General features: G+C 35.8%; 1 protein-coding gene across 2 annotated transcripts in view; it reads left to right on the top strand.

The window, feature by feature from the left end:
- Window positions 1–12,965, top strand: part of LOC122719371 (ankyrin repeat and SAM domain-containing protein 1A) — a 73,104-nt gene that overhangs the window by 1,138 nt on the left and 59,001 nt on the right. For both annotated transcript variants that reach the window (XM_043945103.1, XM_043945102.1), the window contains exons 2-4: window positions 12,000–12,080; window positions 12,241–12,397; window positions 12,797–12,942. In XM_043945103.1, coding sequence (XP_043801038.1) covers window positions 12,000–12,080; window positions 12,241–12,397; window positions 12,797–12,942 — 384 coding nt within the window. The remainder of the gene's footprint in view (window positions 1–11,999; window positions 12,081–12,240; window positions 12,398–12,796; window positions 12,943–12,965) is intronic.

Raw genomic sequence — 12,965 nt, 5'->3', positions numbered from 1 at the left:
ACATATTATACAACTGCCGTGTGGAAATAAATGCGGGCATCGTAATTTTCTCGACCATAATCAGTTTTGCTCTGAATATCTATAGAGTAAAATAATATGTCCGTATGCGCGTGTTATCCACGTTATTGTTCAGTGATTATTCATGATTTCACCGTGACCATGAATCACTCTGTCAATGTGTATAGATGTAACATGGACATGCAACTGATTGCACTATCATTTATTAAAATTTGTTGTGAACATTCTTAACAAGGAAACACATAATTCTACAATTAGAGATATGTTTATATGATTTTACGCATTAAAATTTAATTTTATATAATAATATTAAATCAATGAGATAAAACTGAAGAGAAATTAGGAAGTTGTGCGTCTGGAAACGACACATAAGTAATCACGTTTCTTCACGACTTATCGGATGCTGCTCCTTTCTATTTATGGGAACAGATAAACAGGTTTATTTGGGTAGTCATTTATTTTCAAGAATCAATGATAAATTTAGTTTGAACGTGATAAATTTGTAAAGATGATGCGACAGAATTATAGTATTTTTGTTTTTATTCTATTTAAAGAATAATAATTTTATGAACTCTATTCTGTGTTTATATTAATTGCATTTAAATATTTAATAATTGCCAGAATTATTAAATATTCGAAAAATTTAATTTTTTAGACAATAATATATTAATAAATTATATTCTTTTCTGATTAATTTATTGACTTAATATGATGAAAGTGACTATAGATAGTATTATCAAATGAAATTAAATTTTAATAATTTTTCATTTATTTTTATTTTTCATATTTTTTAAAAAGTATCTTTTTAAAAATCTATGTTCCACGTATGTAATATCCATATATGAGAACAGTGAGTCCCACATTCAATTCATTCCAGAGCAAAAAATAACTTAGTCATCTTTCCGAGTTAGCATAGTTCGACCTAAAAAACGTCATTTAAATACTCATGCACGTGCTCGTAACTACTAACAAGTAACTTCCACATATAACTCGCGAATCAATTCACTAGGAATGTAATCGACTCGTCCGACAAATCACTGTCAACTTCTCTAATCGTGAACTCCGGTCTCAATCAAACTTCAAATCGTAATAGATTCCTTCGCGAACTCGATAGGTTGAAGCGAATCGATTGATGAAGAGTATGACTAATCGAAATGATCGATCAGCGGTCCCGCGTCTTTATTGACCCAGTCCCGCGAACTTCTCGACAAAGACGACTTTGTCGACGCTTCTCGCGCGCTTTCATTAATTAAGTCACGTTGGCTATGGGACGAGAAACCGCTGTTTGTTTTCGAGAGGTCTCTGCCGCGTGCTCATGTAGAAGCAGGCGTGCGTGCTTGGAGTGCATTCACGCATTTTAACACCGATTGTCGCTCACGAGCAAAAACCTTCGGGGCAAAAGAGAAAGAGAATATAGTAGGGTGACGGTAAAGAGAGGGGATACAGTGGAAAGGATAGAGGCAAGAAGCACTTCCCCCACCACTCTCTCCACGAGAGAAGACAAGGTAAACCAAGCGAGAAAAGGACAGAGCATTAGGATCAAGCTCACGACAAATCCTAAATGTATCACAACGAAAGCGCTTTCTCTTCTAACAAATTGCCTCTTTTGCTCATCACCAGTCGTGCAACTTGTCCATAACTAAAAAGCTCGCCTGCGGCAACTTTCTACCAAAGCTCTTTACTTTTTTTTCTATAGTTTCTGCTCTCCTGCCTCATTTCTCTTTTCTCTTCTCGTCTTCTTTTACCTTTTGTTCCTCCATTGCTTTAAGAGATCACAAAGAGAAGCAAAGCAATGTAAAATACGCTTGCTTCTCGCGCGCGCGCTATGAACGACAACAGCGACACTCAACGGAACAGACGAGAAATATTTTGCGATGCTAATCGTGCCACTTCTCGTGTATCGGTGCCCGCGAATGTGTTTATCCTTTGTTTGTACGGCGTGTTGACTTTGGGTAGGGCAATAATTTTAATCACGGCCCCCGGGAACCACGGAAAGGGCTTCCCTCCGATAGAAACATCGCCTCGGGCGACTTAATCTCCCGCGAACCAGAACTTTTAACGTCATCGGCCGGCCGCGATAACCTCGTCTCTCTTTGATGTCTCTTGAGCACACCATTGGCCCGTCTCGGAATTCCCGCCACGAGGAACTTACTTTTTAATTTATGATCAAGGATTTGATAAAACCCATTCGACGTTTTCGAAGTAATAAAGATTTTACCGATCTTGTTTCAATTATTTGAGACGGGGAATGAATATTTAAAATATGAAAGGTAATATAATCTTGGGTAGATTTTGATGAACATTTATGCTTGAGAAAATTTAAAAAATTATATGAAAAGAGAAAAAAACATTCTCACGAGATTTTCTGCTTTTTTTATTAATTTTTGAATTTTTGATATTAAATGTTTTTTCTTTTTTATATTATTGAGATGTATTTATTGAAAATTACTTTCTAAAATATTTTACATCATAAAATTATCAATTTCATCTGTTTTTCTTGTATCATATCATATTTTATAACTTCAAGATGCAGAATTAGATAATTCAAATTCGACGAAGATCGTTAACTTCATCGTGCACTATTTCCTTCTCTACTCGCATTAGTTCTGTTTCTTTTATCATCGAAAACGATATCGAATTCGAGAGTAGATAGGGTGAAATTCTCTCTAACGATTCTATTACACTCGACCGATATTACTATAATGTTTTGTTCGTTCTCCGTTCTTCCGGAAGAAGGAATCGATGCGTTAAACGACCAACGAGGGGATAATTAGCCAACAGGCAAGGCATTCTGTCACTACGAGAACGTTCACTGTGTTCATTCGTATTACGGATCGATGGACGATCTTCCCTTTTAACAAGACAGAGAAAGAGAATATAGAGATCTGCCCTTTCCGAGGGGGCGCGAAACTGCATAAAGTGCAACTAGAAGAGAGACCACCCCTTTCCATCTTTTTCTCTCACCTTTCTGAAGTGTGAAATTCACTTGAAGTGTTTGCAAGGAAGAACCTTTTCGCGACATCAGCACGTATCGTAGCCCCTCTTCCTTGCCGGAGGAATTTATCGATTGACGGTCTAACAGCCCTCGCGTGTCTTCACCCTCGCTGCATTTTGGCCACCCTGTCTACTATTTCTCTCTTTGTCGTCTGGCTTTTCTTCCTTATTCCCTCTTCTACGTCACGTACGCGCTCTTTCTCTTGTTTTCGGCCACTCTCCACTGAATACTGTCTCACATACGGACATTCCTACGTTATTGTTCTCTCATTATTTCGTCCATTGACTTCCATCGTTGTAATTTTTATTTGCTCTCTTTTGCTTCTGTTCGTTTCATTTCTTCGTATTCTTTTTATCATTTTTTTTTTTAAACTCTCTTCGAAATTTTTCGCGTATTTATTCTTTCTTTTTTCATTTTATGATTTTTATTAAATTCTTCTTCATCTCTTCGTTTCTTCTATTATTTATTTTTATTTTTCAATTTATTATACATATTATATTATGTACATACAAATATAATATCTAGATTTTCTGACAATGTTTTTATTCATATTTTCAATTTTCACTTTCGTTATCGTTGAAGACTTTTTTTAAAATTTTCCGTATTTTTATTCCTCCTTTTTATAATTTTATAATTTTTTATTAAGTTTCCTTTTATCTTTTTCATTTTTTTTTATTTTTCCTATCTTTTTCATAGTTTCTGATAATGTTCCGTTCACTCCCTCATTTTCCAGCTTCGATTTTTTCATCCCTTTTCGAATCACCCTCCGTCGATTTTCCTAGCTTCCTTCCCCTGTCTGCTTCTAGCGTAAGGGTGCGTTCGCACTAAACACTCGCATCCGTGGAACCGGAAGGGGCTGGATAGTGATTCTCCTATCCCTCAGCGTTTTATTGCTTCTCTGACTGTCTAGTATCAGGAAAAACAACTGTAATTCAATGATATTGGCCTCTCCATCGTCTTAAATGTTACTTTTATCGGTTTTTATGAGTTTATTTTTATGAGAAGGAATTTAACAAATATATCGCTTTGCTAGAAAATCAGAAAATAGGAAATATAGGCTGAAACGAATAAATTTGATATTCGAGACATAAATAAACTATGAATGTTTATGCAAATTTGAACATTATTCTACAAAAATTTGTAGAGTACATATAATATGCAAAAAAAGGACAAAACATTTAAAGCATTGTAATATTTGATAAACGAATCAAATATCCATTTAATTATATTCTTATTAATCACATTTATAAAAATTGAGTTTTGCATATACGTTCATAATCTAATAAATCACATACTTTGCTGAGATAAATAATTAGTTGGTATTTCATTACTATAAAATTATTGATTTATTAAAATTAAGGATCTCGAATGAAACAATTTGGATTTCTCACAATTTAATAATACTCTTTGTGAAATATTTTTCATACTAAATTATTTAAATATTATTATCTCGTATCTACATTTAATATTTGTGAAAGACCTTAATAAAAATGAAAAAATTCTTATGATTTCAAAAAGATGATATTGCATGGTACATTTGTACGCTACAAACCCTGCTACATTTTGCATCTAGATGCAATGCAAGCCTCGAGAGACATTCATAAAGTTGTGGTTTATTGTAAGTCAAGTGCGCATCTCGACGTACATTGAAACTCGACTTTCTTGGAAACAAAGACCACATAGATAAACGTTACTTCACATTATTACACGTATATTACTAACGCGAAATCATCATCCTCTCAATTGTGACATTTATTATACTATTGTGGTATCTCGTGCAATTTATCATTTCACGTTTTAAAAACAAACAAGAAAATAATCAAAATGGAATACATTGACAATGCAATATGTTTATTACTAAACCTGCCAATGATGATCTAGAATTTATCGATAATTAAAACGAGAATAGGAATTAATTAACGTGATTTAATTATATTACATTAAACAGTCACATTGGTGAAAAAAAGTTTTTTAACAATATAATAAATACTGTTGAGAACACAACATACAATTTATAATTTGTTCAACAAATTAAATAAAATAAAAGATATCGAGTTGAAAGTAAATCTCAAGTATAACAGTGACAGTCCATTCAATCATAAAACTTCAAATCGTTTAACTTTAATATACCTACTTGCTACATGACATACATCATCCAGTTTCAATTGCAATCATCACTTAAGCTTCGTTAACATGCTTCCATCGCATCATGTTGCAAACTCACATATGCATCCTATAAAGTTCTCGTTGGAGTTTACCCGGATATCCGGATACTTGGAATTTTTTTTTTTACTTATATAATTTTACAATTTGATGAGAGACGAAAATAAATTGAATTTAATTTTAAAAACAATATATATTCATGATACGTAATCGTTTCATTTCTAATCTAGGATATAGATTCAATTCACATTCTGTCGATAAACAATAATAAAAATATTGTAACAAAATCTATAATCTATGTCTATATCTATGTCTATGTCTATAATCTCGTAAAAAAGTAATAATGATAAAATTTGAAAAATTTCTAACAGAATTCTAATACATCTTTTGTAAATAATAGAAAAATTCCACGATCTTTGTCTAAAAGTTAAGTAAAATACTTGGATATATTCCAAGTACTGTGTTAATCTCAATTTACAAATGGATAATAACCGAGCGCTCAACACATACATTTCGACAATGGTAAATATTTCCAATCCTGATCGACAATTTACGATTCATTAATATCCCTTAGATGCATGGCCGTAACAAAAACAGCCGTTACAATTATCCTTGGTCATTTTTGTCGTTGATCGTTCGGCGTCTTGATTAAAACCGGCAAGAAATTGCTATTATGGATGCCTGACAGACGGTGCACCGCTGCTTTCATCCTCCTCCCCCTCCTCGCTTCCTCCTTTGCCACCTATCTGTATCTTTCATGTGCCCCTCGTCGTCCAATTCGTAATGTTCGTAGATGTCGAGGGCACTGGGCGATGTCCTTTTTGCAGACAATCTTCAGGGTTTAATTAAGGAACTTGGGCAAGCGGATAAACTCGATGAATGGGGCAAGCGAGTTGGCGTCGAGGGTGCGACAGACGGAGAAGGTAGGGGAGGGGAGGGGAGGGAGGGAGGTTGCAAAAGCAATTGGAGAGAAAGAAAGAGGGAGAGAGAGAGATAGAGAGGGGCCAGGGTAAAAGAAAGGAAGAGTCAAACGTTCCCGAATGGTCTGGAAATGTGGAAGTATTCCGGCCAAGTATTCCGATGTGGTACTCGTTGATTCAAAAGTGAGGAGAGGTTGAGTGAGTTCAGGGGATGATTGGAGAAATATTTTTTGGATAGGTAGTTTGAATGTGTGGTTTACAAGTTTTTTGCAATTGGTGATAATTAAATAATTTTTTAATGAAAAATTATAAAAGTATTCATATAAATTGGAAAATTACTAGTTTGGATAATCAAATATCTGTAAAATTAATAATTTTTGATTACAAGTGATTTCTTTTTTATATAAAACAACTAGACAAACAATCAGAAATTCTATTTAAAAATCAAAGGAGAAAAATAATTTTGCTAGAGAAAATTGTACGAATTTCATTTTTAAATCTTTCTCATTAAAAACAAAAAAAAAAAAANNNNAAAAAAAAAAATAACAAAAAAATAAGGGAGGAAAATTTTCTTACTCAGAAGAAAAATGTTTCTCTCGCCATTCTTCTTCCCCTACTTCTGAAACATCCTCTAACTCGATACACCACGCGGCGCAAAAGGTACTCTGGCAGGCCGAGTCCGTGCACATACACGCGTCCGCCGAGGTTCACGGTGTTTCTCCTTGTGTACTCGGCTTGAAGAGAGCCGGCTACCATCCCCGGCCCGGTTGTTAGGGCGCGGAAAACAAATACGCGCGACTCTGTCCGCAAAAGAGAGCGAGAAACGAGAGGACTCGAATCGTCGCCGTTGACGGGGCGGACAGAGGGCGGTAGTGAGAAACATTGGGCGAGAGAAAGGAGGGGGAGGGAGAGAGAAAGAAAGAAAGAAAGAAAGAAGGAAGGAAGGAAGGAAGGAAGGAGAGAAAGAGAGAAACTCAACACGTGCCGTCCTCCTCTCCGCGTTAGCTCTTTCCTATTCTTCTGCCTCGACCAAAAGCTCCTCGAACTTCCAAGCGTTGCACTCGCGTAACCCCTCAAGTGTTCGTTTCTTTTTCTTCCCATTTCCCCCCACCACTTGACTCTGCGAGGTCGGTCGCGGGAGTCACAAGGAATTGCTGTCGGTCGGTTGAGGGGGCGAGTATTTGCGTTGGGTAAAATCGACAGTTTCCTCTCGTTCCTTTTCTTTTTTCTTTCTCTCTCTCTCTCTTTCTTTTTTTTNTTTTTTTTTTTTTTTTTTTTGATCTTTAGTTACAATGGATTAGAGGCTCGTCGAGAGGGCGGTAGCTGCCCCGTCGAGTGGCGAGTGCCTTGAACGATTCCGTTGAACGTAAGCGCGTCGGGTATACGCGTGCCCCCGATGATTTAAAGTGCCGCTATCCGAAAGCTTAATGACGTCTCGTTGCTTAATGACGACCACGGGCGCGCCTTTGATCTGCTTACGCGGAGAAAAGGCGTTCGGTTTGCCGGTAATTGTTTTGGGTAAACTGAATGCGATGCTTTGATGCAGGCCTCGACTGCGCGGCCACCGATTCAGAACTCGCGTCCCTGTTAATGAGGCAAATCCAGCCGGCGAGTTTTCGCTCTTTCTGGGCCCTTTAACCCGGGGCCCCTTGTCTACAGGAATCGGGGCGACATTGTTCGGAGGCGACGATAATGACTGGGAGAGGTTTTTCGATTCTTTTGTCTTGATTTTTCTTTTTTTCCTCCTCTCGATGACGATGAGCACTGTTTAAAATTTTTTTAATATTTAGATTTAGATCCAGTGTTTTACATCCGTTACGAGGGAATAAAATGATTTGATCTTTCGTTGGAAGATTCCTTTTTTTTTAATTCTTGTAGATAAAAAAAGAAAAGTTGTTTGGAATCCATGTTGATAACTATCCACGTTAATAAGTAACAATGAGAAAATTCATTAACTGGTTGTAATAATATAAAATCTTTGATCCGTGATAAATTTGTTTATACGAATATATTTGTCTCTCCAGAGAAGAAAAAAAAAAAAAATAAATTATCCGTCGTTAAATTTATCCATATTTTGATTTCATCCGTTTCATCTGCCTCCTTTTTCACTCGTCTATAGCTTTTCAAAATACATTCAAATACACGTTTCAAGTATATTTCCCCCGCAATGCGTTTTCAACCGCACCGTTTCGATATAATTGTCCGCGATGCGCCGAGACAAATCGTCACCGGTGTGACGAATATTTTTGCGCATTTATACGCGCAATTTTTATACGTGTTGTAAACAGGAGTGTTGGCGTTGGATCGCTTTGATAAACACCGCCGAGCATTTCGAATGTTTGCGAAGAACAATTTTCAACAAACGTTCGATAACAAGCAAACATCATTCGCTAAGAAGCGTTATTATTATTGTTTGTCGTTACAACACTTTCACCAATCGTCCATCTCCGAATTATTAGACGATTGATCAATTTAATCGAGCAACGAGTTTTATTTTACGCGGAAATTTACCCGATTTTTGCAAAGATAGCGATATTTGAATTATGGAATCAGATGGTTTAAAATCCTGTGAGATCGGCAAAACATATAAAACGACGAAATATCTGTTTAAATATAATACATTACTTTATTTGATTATCAAATAATTTTCCATTTACTTGAACGAGTAAATAATTTTTGTTAGAATTATTTTATTATTTAAATATTAATTTAATTGCGTGACAAATTATAGATTTATCAGCAATATGTCCAATAAATAATGTATAAAGCCGTAAGAAAGTTGCTGTAAGATTATTTTATTTGAACGACGTAATTGAAACGAAGAAATTATCTTTATTTTATCTTATCACAAAATAAATTTACTCTTCTCAAATACTTTTATTATTTATAAACTATAAAAGATAATAAAATCGTATAAACAATTTAATCCTTATAATTCTTATTTTTCATCTATATCTCAAATGAAACATGGCCAACTCTCTGTGCAAATAACTGTAGTTTAACGCGATTTCGAAATATTGTTTGTATTTTATCCGTGTTTCGGCCGGCGAAAAACGACATTTAATATCGGCACATATCGGGGAAGCGTGGGTGTTTCTAATATCAAGATACAAGAGTTATACGTGCGACAGTTCGAAGGGCGTGGGTAAACATACATATTTTTACGGATCTATCTTCATATCGCAATTGCACGAGGACCGAGCAAATACCGGTGGTTCACTGTTATGACGTGTATTAATCGACCAAGATAAACATCGCTCTCTCCCTTACGTTGTTTTTTCCCGCCGTCGATTTTCTCCAAATCCCATGAATAGTATATTTTTTTTTAAACGCTCGCTGAATCCACCAATTTGATTTTTTTTTCCAACGGATTTTCAACGCTGTCCCTGGCTTTTTTTTTTTTTAATCTATATATATATATATAGATATTTTTTCGAAAGATAGCGGACGCATCGTAATCTATTAAACTTGGAAGATAAACGATTATTAAAATTCCACGACTCAATTTTTATATTTGATTTTGTCACACATCCCAAAATCATTGTTTCATGATTTGAATTAATAAAAAAATTGATAAACTCGTGTAAATAGTTCGAGTATCTTCAGCTTCGAAATTTCATAATCCTTCGAGCAAATTACTCAAATTACGTAACAAGTTCTGCACAAGATGGAAAAAAAGGTCAAAGATCAAACGAGTCAGCAGCTCATCTCCCCCTTTCTACCCTCGACGAGCCATGCTTGTTCATCGAATCCGTCCAATTCGATCGACTTTGATCGCGCGCCACTCGACGCTTCGAGGGTGGTTAAGTGACCAGCCTAGGAACGACGCTAGTCAAATCCACTTAAGAAGAGAACAACGAGAAATTGCTTGGATGCAGTAATGCCTTGCAACCTGTGATGTCCACGGATTGAAAAAACGATTACTCGCGGGCCATGATCCGTCTCGAGGAATTTTCTCTTCGAGACAAGATTATTCGCGTTTATTTTTATTGGATAATTTTTTTTAGGCTAATAATAAATAATTATATTTACATTATAAATACATAAATAATAAATATTTACATTTAAGAATAAAATTCTCGAGAGTCGCTTTAATATTCTCGATACAATAAAGTTAATTGTTCACTGGCAAGAAATATTCTAACGATTCTAAAAAGAATTCTTCTATCTTGAAAAATAATGGAGATAATGGTGTAAAGTTATATAATTGAAAATATCGTCAAGAGAGCAACACTCAAATAGATTATTGTAAATCTACTTTGATACTAAGATATTACAAGATATTACAAGATATTAATCGAAGATTTATTTTCAACGCGTATCCACTTATGAAAAATATTTTCGAGACCAACTCTCAAACAGAACGGTGCCCTAATAATTATAAACTTAGTCAAAAATTATCTAGTCACTCTCGAGGCAGAATATACAAAAAATAATCCTCGACTTTGCAAACACAGAGAATTTCAACGATTGTATCAACCCACCTTGACGAGAGGATATCGATACGAGACAACGTCTCCATCGAATCAGTGTTGCACCACGAGAAGGCATTCACCATCGACCTAGAAATCTCCTAGAAAAAAAAAAAAAAAAAAAAAAGAAAAAAGGGAAGAAAAGGAAAGTGTGGCATTCGTCCCAAGGGGGATGATCCAAAGGCGCGTTTACATTGTGTTTGCGCGAGGGCGGAGCGTGGCCGACGTTTATCTCGCCACGGACGCAACAAAGGCCAATAATGAGAACATGTGTTGGATGCAGGAAGCTTCATTAGCGAACCTGTTCCTGTCCGCGAGGCCCATTGTGCGAGACCTAACTCTGTCTGTCGCGATACGACGGTGTCTCGTTGCGTTGACGCGCGATTCTTTGCTTCTCCATATTGCCGCCGGGTATTAGTTACCGGCAGCAAACATGAATTCCTAATTGCGGAAATGGGGCCCGATGATAGTTACCCCCATCGCTCTCCAACGGTCTCGTGACCTCACGATTGGGATTGCTTTCCAACTGTCGGCTGCAAATAGCGCGATATTGAGCCTTGCTGGCGGATGACGTTTCCCCCTCCCAACGAGGCTTTTACGGTCACGTGACGAACGGTCGCGTCGGAATAGGGAATTTCGTGAAGGAATCTTGAGAGTATTTTTTCTTTAAGGGGAGCTTAAGTTTTTCGATTTGACTTTTTTTAGACTTTTTTTAAGATTTTGGAAAGGATATTTGAGTAAAGGATAGAGGGAAGATGATTATTTTTTGAGATAAGGTTATTGATATGGATTAAAAGGTTAGGTTAGATTAGGTTAGTTTGTAGCTGGTGATAATACTTGTGGCGCGATTGTTGTAATCGTGTTATAAAAGTTTTGAAATAAGTAAGTTCTGGTTGTTCGTAATGAAAGTTTATAAAGTTTATAAAGTTTATAAGTTTGAATTATTATTAATTATATATTTGTGACGTTCGACTTCAAATATGAGTAATATGAATGCAATAATAACGATACGACCCGCGTATCGTTAAGCATAGACCTTGGATAAATATAAACTGAATGACCGTGTCATTTAAATATGAGTCATTATCACTTTCGACTTCCTGTAACTGATACAATAACGTCAAATTATTCATTCATTAATCAAAATTATTATATTAATGTGTAAAATACTTTTAGGATATTTTAGAAAATGTCGATTGGTGCTTAAATTATATAACAATTTAAGATTGACCGAAATATTTTTATCTAATAAATAAATAACATTTTTATATACCAATTTTTCTATTTTAACCTCTATCCAATCTCCAAAGCTATTTTAATATATTAACATCCTTATGTTTATCAATAAACATTTATTTTTCTTTTTTAATTCTTTTTCAACTCTATTTTCATCATAATATATTTAATCTAATCTATTTTATTTACTTACAGTCTGCGGCGGGGTCCGGGGGCTAATGTGCAAGACGCCAGTGGTTATTCAGCCCTTCATCATGCAGCTTTGAACGGACACAAGTACGTTTCGATTTGGAAAAAAAAAAAAAAAAGAAAAAGTTTCCTCGATATAAGAAATTTGTCTTAAGCCGCGTTTCTCATTAATATACCTCTTGATCGACGATTAATCGATGTCGCGCAAATTGTGACGATAATTCGGGGAAAACGCTTTCATCCTCAGGGAGGTGGTAAAGTTATTGCTCCAATATGAGGCTTCCACTAACGTCGTCGACGCTAAAGGCTCTTCTCCGCTTCATTTGGCAGCTTGGGCGGGCGACGCTGAAATCGTGCGGTTAATTCTTACCCAAGGACCCTCGGTACCTAAAGTGAATCTTACGGTCAGTAAATTTATTCTTTTTTTTTTTTTTCTTCATTCTTTTTTCTTCCTCTTAAACTTCATTCAAATAAAAATATTCCCGCGATTTTTATTGTACTTTATTGTATTATCACTCCCTTCAATACCTTATATACTTTAATCATTTTATATTATTACGATATATAACGATCACAAAATTCTTAAAAATAAAGTCGGATTAATTATTAATAAAATGAAATTGATAGCAATTTTGTTGTAGGAATCATTGCAATATTTACCAATTAACACACACCTTACGATCGTGCGAAGCTTAATGCTCCGCTCATATCCCATCGTCTTATTGTTTTACATGTTGCATAAATTAAGACATTTAATGAAAACGAAACGTATACTCGAAATACGTTTATCCTTGTGATCGTAGACGAAGGACAACGAAACAGCGTTGCACTGTGCGGCACAGTATGGGCACACGGAAGTGGTGGCACAGCTGCTGCAATACGGATGCGACCCCAGCATCCGCAACAGCCGGGGAGAATCCGCGCTGGATCTCGCCGCACAATATGGCAGGTAAATTTCACGTGCGATTTTTT

This window comes from Apis laboriosa, unplaced genomic scaffold (assembly GCF_014066325.1).
Source record: "Apis laboriosa isolate Shangri-la unplaced genomic scaffold, ASM1406632v1 scaffold74_cov149, whole genome shotgun sequence".
NCBI classification, from domain to species: Eukaryota; Metazoa; Arthropoda; class Insecta; order Hymenoptera; family Apidae; genus Apis; species Apis laboriosa.
Note: the sequence above shows the minus strand (reverse complement) of the source record. Positions and strands in the feature narration are given on the sequence as shown.